Below are 8,845 nucleotides of genomic sequence, written 5' to 3'. Positions count from 1 at the left end.
ATAAATATCTGCAAGTTGATAGAACGCTTTTCGAGTCTCTTAAACCTCTAAATCACAGTGCACAGTGTTCTGTTTTCCAGCCAGACCTTGCAATCAACAAACATCCAACCCGTGGGTTTGTGTTTGGACTAGCAATACAGTTATTAAAGACACGTCACGGGGGGACAGCAAGTGGCTGTCCTTATTTCTTTTGTGTTCCCTTTCCCCCCCGCCCCAGAATATTGTCTAGCTTTTTTTGAGCATCAAAAGGAAAACCTGGTCGGCTTGGAATAGATGGTACTTTAAAAGGCTGCACCAATAATCCCAGAGTGTTTTTTCCACAGACGGTATCACCGGTTTCTCAATGACAGCAACGCGCCCATACCCGACCTTAGCTGTCATCCCACCTGGGTCGTCCCGGCGCCATTTGGCTCTGACGTGTCTCCGAGCCCACAAATCGTGCAGCGGCCCCCGGTTATCCGCGAATCCGGCGGGCGGCACCGCCCTCCCCGCCCCGCCCGCCAGCCCCGCCCGCGCCGCGCCGCCTCCCCTGAATCCCGCGCTTGGCGGCCGCGCGTCCAGTGCTCCGCTCAGGCTTTGCATTCCCCGCTCGGGTCTCCGATCCGCTCCCCACTCCAGGCCTCTGCGAGACGAGGAGAGGGGACCCGCGGGCGGTGCGCATCGAGGCGCCTGGCACACAGGAGGCCGCTCAGGAGACACTGGGCGCGATGGCCGGGCGAAGGGGCCGTGTGTTGCTGGCGCTGTGCGGGGCGCTGGTCGCTTGCGCGTGGCTGCTGGGCGCCGAGGCCGGGGGAGTCGGGGGCACCGCAGCCGGCGCAAGACGGCGCCGGCGGCCGCAGGAAGACGGCATCCCCTTCGAGTACCACCGCTATCCCGAGCTGCGCGAGGCGCTGGTGTCCGTTTGGCTGCAGTGCGCCGCGGTCAGCAGGATATACACAGTGGGGCGCAGCTTCGAGGGCCGCGAGCTGTTGGTGCTTGAGCTGTCCGACAGCCCCGGCGTCCACGAGCCGGGTAAGGGCGCCGCGCGCGGTGGGCAGACGGGAGGGGAAGGGGGGGAGGTGGAAAGTGGGACGTGGAGGGGGGAGGGATAGGGATGGGGGCGGTGGGGTCCTGGTCCCTGCCGGCCGTCCTCCCCAGCCCTGGTGCCACCCTTGAGTGAGGACAGGCCCGAGAAGCTGCAGCTGGTGGACGTTGGAGCGCAGCAAGCAAATCTGCGCGCCTGCAAACCGGCTGTCACCCCCACTTGGCTGGACTGAAGACCGCCGAGAATAACGCTAGGCCTGCGGAAGGAGGGCGCCCTTTCTTGCAGATAGGCGTAGAATCATTAAGGTGCAGAAGGCAGGGGTTGAGAGGAAATGAGAAGCCCTCCGTCATTGATCCTAATTTCCAGAGGACGAATTTATTGGTTCCTGGAGGCTCCGCATACCTCTCTCTATCTCTGTGTTCACATTAGGTACACGCACTCCTGGGATGATCAGGGAATGTTAAAGATCTTGGCAACATTGGATGGTGGAGGGTGAGAAAGTGGCCTCTCGCAGGCATTCCGATCTTGAAACTGCACACAGTCTTTCTAAGGAAAAAAGAATTTTCCGTTTTCTCTGCTTTAGTCCTTTGAGATGAGTAGTTTGTGACCAGGTTTTTATTCCAACAGATGTTCCTGTATGGCGTCTCCCCCGAGTGTGTTAGGACACATTTTAATTTATGTTAAATGTTAACGCATTTGGAATTAATAAAAAGGTATTTTAAAAATGTTTTGGGTGCCTCTTTCCCATTGGTCTTTGGAAATGATGAAACTCTTAAGGCCTCATCTTATGATCTTAAAGGTACTGTTTAAGTAATCTGGACTAATAACATCAACCAGGGATGCATTTTTTTTTTTTTTTTAAGCCTTCTTGTTTTCTTTTTTTCTGGCTGCACCTGAGGCATATGGAAGTTCCCGGTCTAGGGAACCAACCTGTACCATTGCAGCAGCCTGGGCCACTGTAATGACACTTAAGCTGCTGAGCCACAAGAGAGCTCTTTTTTTTTTTTAATGACAAAGCAAGAAAACAGTTGCAGATTCTCAATGTAGGGCAAGAATAGATTTCTAATAATATTTAAGAACCAAACTGAGAAGGGATTAAAATAGGTGATCTGTGGTAACCCTTGAAGATCATGGTGATCTTCTGATGGAAAGTGTATGCGTTGATCAATAATAAATCTTTAGAGGGAAACATTTCTTACCTTCAAATAATATGAATGACGGTTTGTATAATTTTGTAGTCAATACCCTAAAATCAGATCCTAGAAAACATTTTCTATAATGCACTCTAGCAGATTCAGCATGTAGAATTGGAAATTTTGAAAATTAGTTTCATAGTTGTATCTGAAGATAAAGAAAAATTTTAAATGTGACAACTAATTTTCAGATAACCAAAGTCAAGACAACCTAAGCCCAGACAGAATATCTAAATATTTGTGATTCTCCTGCCTACTTAATTAGAACCTTTGGTTATTCTGTGGTAGACTGCTCCTCAGATTTTAATTGTTTCTTCAAAGAGATTCTATGAAAGTGAATGTTAACTTTTTGTTGTCTTGCTTCAAGTTTAGAAATAAAATTATAAATTGATATATAGTTAGAATGCAATATGCTTGAAATGAAAACCATAATTCTTTTGCTTGAATATCTGGAATTATGATGTGTCAAGATTTGCAGGTCCCTCTGTAAAACCGCAGGCAGAGCTGTGTCTCCAGCAGCCAGGTTGGGTCTGGCACCCAGCAGGCATTCAGTACACATTGGGGAAAAAATTAAAAAGTCATTTGCTGAATAACACAATGCCTTCAATATTTTATTCCTTTTAAACACAAAATACATGGATTTAATTCATTTTGAGAAGGCAAACATGTTTACATAATGTGCTTTATAGATTCTTGTTAACGAAGGAAACTTTAAGTTCATGGTATTATTTAACTAGAATCTAAAATGTCTACCCATTGTACTTTAAAAGGTAGAAATAAACCAGTATGAACTAACATTAAAAAAAAAAAAACAAACAAAAAAAAAACCACAGGATGATTTCCTGGTCTGCCATCTTTTAGGAGGAGATAAATAGATTGGAAATCTTCAGGGAACTAGTGTTAAAAAAAATTTAACTGAGTAAATTTTAAAGATCTTGTTGACTTTATTCAATGATTCATGAACAGAGTGTCATTCAGTATAGCACACAGGAAGGTATTCCTAGGAGCTGTTCAAAATGGAAGATTTTTATAGGCAGAAGGAAGTGGGAGCACAGAGGTTACGCTAGGAACAAAACGGGTTGGTTGTTGCAAGGTTACTTTCTTTTAGGGGACAGCAGGAGCCATGATTACCTCCCTTGTGCTAATCACAGGATTCCTGATTGACTGGTTTAAGATTTCATTTCTGGAAGAGCTGAAACTGTAATTAAGTCTTGGTTTGGTGATGTGGGGCTTAGTATAAGTGACTCCATTTGGAAGTCTCCTGTTGTCTTATTTTTAACACTGGCAAGTGCAGAGATTCTTATCAGTATCTGAGTTCAATAGTACTTGTATGAATTAACTTTTAGGAAGTTTTGAATAAAAAAGTAGTCACCATTCTTATATGACCTTCAGATTCCTTTTAGATTAAAGGTATTTTAAGGAATGAGAAAGGAATATCCATATTTATTTTGAGATGGAAATGGATGCATTTAGTGTCTTTTGAAGACCCACACACTCCAGGTGAGCCAGATTGTATGGGCTCTACGGGACCAGAGGGTGGTCCTTGCCCTGTGGGGGACTGAGAATTGGGAGGTCGGACTATGAAGGTGGTCAGGCTGTGAGAAGGGAGTGGGAGGGCAGAAGAAAGGGCGTTGTGGACATTAGGTCAGGACATTTGGTTACTGAAGAGTAGATGATGAAAAGGCAGGAATACAGTACAGATAACCAAAACTTACCAATTCCAGGTTAGCTCATATGTTTGTAGATTTTAACAGAGCCCCTGCTTTTGAAAGAGGATGACTGTTTTAACTATTTTCACATTATAAGTATTTTTGGGGAATGAAATAATGTTTCTTCTGAAGCTATTCGGAAATAATATTTAGCTTAAATTCATTTATTCGACTAAAACTTTGATGAAGTTGCCCATATTCATTTTATTTTCCAGCAAGAGAGAGGTGTCAAGCTGGTTAGTTTTCTTAATCTAAATTCTTTTTCTGAACTTTAAAAACAAGGTAGCTAATGTCTTAAGTATTTAGTTATCATAACAGAAAAACTCTCCTGGAACAAAACAGCATATGTACATCAGGCCTCTCTCTCTGATGGGCATTGACAAGGTTAGATTTGCAGATTGTGGACAGGTGTTCCTTGATCCCACCAGCTCCCTTCCTGAGCAGAAAGAAGTGATCATCATACTTGTTTTTTGGTACCAGGCCATAGGCTGAATTTGAGCTGATCTCTTGAAAGTGATTAATTCTCTGATATTCTATATTTGAATTCATCAAAAGGGAAGGAAAATTCCGGGTGGAATTGGTCAGGGCGGCAAAGCCACACAGACTCGTCAGCTTGATTCCTGACCAGCTGGAGGTTAGGTATCTGTCATTACCAGGATCCCTTTGGAGGCCTGTGACAACCTACTACAGCAGGGTGGTGGGTCTTAGCCCTTCTCAGAACTGCTGCACGTGGTCTTGGCCTTGGTCTCATCTCACACGTCATGAATCTGGATCCCAGACGCAGGGCTGGGATAGAGTCTGGGCTAAGATGGATTCTCTGTGTTCAAATGTGCTCCCATGAGATATGATACCTGCCAAGCCCGGCCATATTTCCCATTTTTCTTTCTATTTGCTTTTGTTTTATACATTTAAAATATTCCTACACATAGGGGCTGATGTGCTCAAACCCAAACATATGCTCGCCCAGGCATGCATATCCATCATTGCATTACAAAGAAACCTTTATTAATTTATATCTGAGCCATGGAATCTGTCCTCCCAGAGTTAAACATGAGTTAAGATTAGTTTGTTTAAAACACTAATTCTTCTACATGTGGTTCAGGATTGCTCTTGGGGAGTAAATCTGATTTATAGCTAAAATGTTATCTTAGAAACATTCTTTGGGGCATAGGTTTTTCTCTCTCAAAGGTTGGAATGATTATTTTGGACCTATTCCTCTGCAAATCTGTTCAAATTTAAAGTGTATGAATGCCAGTATGCGTTTGCCAAATATTGTGATGGAACATTAAATGCTGGCAAAATTTCTATACAACTCAAAAAAAAAGAAGTGGAAATTTTGGTTATTTTGTATGGCTTCTTTTGGTTATTTTGTATGACTTTTCATATCAGATTAGTGTGTGTTAGTGGGAAATAACTGCAGCTGAGTAACGCTTTATAGCTGGTGAGTGTTGAAGTTATATTCTGGAGAAAGATCTATTTGTACCACATGTGGTTAAGAGTTGTTTTTAGACCCAAGTTGAGTCAGTGTAGCTCTTGCCAGAAATAATGTACTTGATTGACTGATGATTGGCTAAAGGAAGAAAGGAAATTGGGCTGGCCCTTAACATTATATCCTATGCCCAGACAAAGTGTCTTTCTGTGGAAACTGACCTGGGAAGGCAGCAAAGGAATCACCTGCCAGCATCTCCCTCTTGCAGAGCGGGTGTGGACTAGTTACCTTTACAGTTCTTTGGGAAAAATTACTATTATTTTTTTACATATGGAAGTTCCCTTGCTAGAAGTTGAGTCAGAGCTGCAGGTGCTGGGCTATGCCACAGCCACAGCAACATGGGATCCAAGCTGCGTCTGTGACCTACCCCAACCTCACAGCAATGCCAGATCCTTAACCCACTGAGCGGGGCCAGGGATTGAACCCTCATAGATACTAGTTGGTTTCGTTACCGCTGAGCCACAGTGGGAACTCCTCTGAGAAAGATATCTTTGACAAATGAAATAATAGCCCCAGTAAGAAGATGACACATAACACAGCTTTTCTCAAAGTGTATTCAGCAGAACATGAGTTCATCTTGGTTTGAGAAGTATTAGGTAACCAAAGATAAACAGCTTTGTGTTTCAAGACTTATCAGAGCCCTTAACATGCTGATATATGTGTCAGATCTCCAACTTAGATGCACACTATACAGTGTTTTTCAATCCTTTTTCACCATGGAACTCCTTTTGTCCCAAGGAGCTTAACTTGTTCCTGGAATTACACTAGTTTGAGAAGCACAGCATTATTATGATCATATTTTAAAGGATTTATTTTGTAATTCTCTAGTAGAGACACTCAAACAGGGAGTTCCTTAGGGATAGGAGCACATGTTCTCTATTTTTTTTGCCCATAAACAGTTATCAATCATAGTGATTGATGTATAGTAAACTCTTAAGTTTTGCTTATTGAGTTGAGAACATGATTTTGAGGGCACGAGGCACAGGATATATAACTTCGATTGAAAAAAATTAGAGCAACAAATGCATTCCGGTTCTTTCATTGTTAAGTAGCTTCATGCTTTAACTTCTGTTGACCTTTTGTCTGTAAAACAGGAATTCTTTAAAATCTCATACCTCACAGGGTTGCTGTGAGGCCAAAGGAGTATAGAAATATAGTAATTAGAAGTATAGTAATTAATGAAGTTGCTTTCATCTGGTTATTAAGAACATGGGCTAATTTGTTAAAATGTGCCTTCATTGAGGTTGGTCTGGTGTGTGTTCTACCTCCTCTCCTCACTGGTATGTGGCCTCCTAGGTGGTGTCAAAGCAGGGCACCTAGATGCTCATCTGTTAGGTTGTAAGCCCACCTGTACAAGCCCAGAATTCAGCTCTGAGGGGCTTCTTCTCCATGTTTTCTTGATCGCAAATGTTTGTTTTCTAACAATTTTTTTTTTCTTTTGATGGCTGGACCTTCAGCATGTGGAAGTTCTAGCACTAGGGGTCAAATCGGAGATGCAGCTGCTCATCAGAGCCATAGCAATGCCAGATCTATGCTGCGTCTGTGACTTAGGCCACAGCTTGCAGCAACACTGGATCCTTAACCCACTGAGCGAGGTCAGGGATCAAACCTGCATCCTCTTGGAGACCATGTTGTGTTCTTAACCCCCTGAGCCATAGCGGGAACTCCTGTTTTCTGTCAGTTTTCAAAATATGGGATGTTCCTGCTTTGCTTCAGTTTGACCTCTTATTTTGCTTCTTCAATGGGAACAGTGAAAGTGTTCATCATTATTTGTGAATGTCTTTATGATTATTTCTTCGGATAGCCAAATCAATATAGGGCAATTTCAGTGTTTACTTCAGCAAACTAACTTCCCTTTTTAAATAATTTTTAATGAAACTGTCCAGGTCTTTACCACTTTATTCTTTTACTGACCTAGTGTAAGTGAAGGATCTATGAAGTCTCCTTTCTCATCCCCCCCCCCAACTGATTTTCTTACCCCCACTTGGGTCTTTGTATTTCCATAGTTCTTTGAAGCATTGTAGCATAAAGGTTTACAGTATATTCTTCAGTGTCAGGGGACCTGAGTTCAGATTCTGTCTCACTATTTTTAACTAAATCTTCTCAGGCAAGTCATTTAACTTCTCTCAAATTAATCACCTACAAAATGACAATAATGTGATGATAAAATGAAGTAGTAGATATAAAGCTCTTTTTTTTTTTTTTTTGGTCTTTTTTAAGGCCGAACTGGGGACATAATGAGGTTCCCAGGCTGGGGGTCGAATCGGAGCTGTAGCTGCTGGCCTACACTACAGCCACAGCAACTCGGGATCCGAGCCACGTCTGTGACCTACACCACAGCTCATGGCAACACTGGATCCTTAACCCCATGAGTGAGGCCAGGGATCGAACCTGCATCCTCATGAATGCTAGTCAGGTTCGTTTTTGCCAAGCCACGATGGGAACTCCTAAAGTTCTTACTTCTAAATGTGTCAACAATTGTTGTTATCTCTGTTATGGCATTTTCTGTTTGTTGTTGTCCGTGTTCTCCCAGTAAGCTGTGGGGTCTTTGCGGTCAGGGGTTGTATTTTGTTCATTTCTCTATCCCAAATGTTTAGTTAAATTAGTTAAATGTTTAGGACATAGTGGCCACTCAGTGACTATAGAAGAAATGAGATTTCTCAGATAGGCAAGAATGGGCATCACAAAACTAAGTTGTGTTGAAGGTCAGTGCTGAGTTGGTACATGTGAGACTGTCAGAAAGCATGATAACAAGAAAGGATAGAAATGGCCTTTTCCTTATGCGAACACATATTTTGTTGTGATGCACCTCCAGTTTTGTATAATGGAGAAATTCACCTACTGTGTGTCTTTGGAGTGTGTGGTCTGTTGTAACGGAACTATGAGGTTCTTTTCCTCTTGGCCTCTTTCCTCTTGAGACATTTTAGAAAGTTAAGCTGCTTTGCAAGTGTGAAATAGAAATTCTAAAGATAATTAGTAAAAATTTTACTTCGTCAAAGTTTTGAATTTTTAAAATCTGCTGGAGCCCTTATGTTGCTGTTTTACACATAGGAGTCATAGCTTGAAAATGCCACAGAAGAGGAGGTTTATCTGAAAGTGAGCCGATTGGTCAGATGAGTTCAAATTTGAGACACATTTAAATTTGCTCCTTCCTTCCCATCTTGTTAATTACTGGAATTGTTACCAGTCCACTGCTCTGCCAATGTTCTCTTTCTTTTGAAATTCAGGATATGGTGTTTGTAGGCCTTCTAGCTGTCAGCCTTTTCTTTTTCTTTTCTTTTCCTTTTTTGGGTAAGGTTTTTGTTTTTTCTATTATAGTTGATTTACAATATTCTGTCAATTTCTGCTGTACATCAGAGTGACCCAGTCATTCACACACACACACACACACACACACACACACGTTCTTTTTCTCTCATTATCCTCCATC

The 8,845-nt window shown here is 42.5% G+C and overlaps 1 protein-coding gene across 2 annotated transcripts in view; it reads left to right on the top strand.

Moving 5' to 3' along the window:
• Nucleotides 1–538: 538 nt before the first annotated feature.
• Nucleotides 539–8,845, top strand: part of CPE (carboxypeptidase E) — a 126,880-nt gene continuing 118,573 nt past the window's right edge. The window contains exon 1 of one of the 2 annotated variants that reach the window (XR_014811770.1): nt 539–1,011. Coding sequence is in view for 1 of the 2 variants with exons in the window: in NM_001097439.1 (NP_001090908.1) it covers nt 708–1,011 (304 nt within the window). In the remaining variant the exon portion in view is untranslated. 2 annotated transcript variants of the gene reach the window in all.

Source organism: Sus scrofa, chromosome 8 (assembly GCF_054392235.1).
Source record: "Sus scrofa isolate SSC_HxYL_T2T_F1_AM1 chromosome 8, Sscrofa_HxYL_maternal_Yorkshire_Landrace_v2.0, whole genome shotgun sequence".
Lineage (NCBI taxonomy): Eukaryota > Metazoa > Chordata > Mammalia > Artiodactyla > Suidae > Sus > Sus scrofa.
The sequence above is the reverse complement of the archived record's forward strand: the minus strand, read 5'-3'. Positions and strand labels throughout refer to the sequence as shown.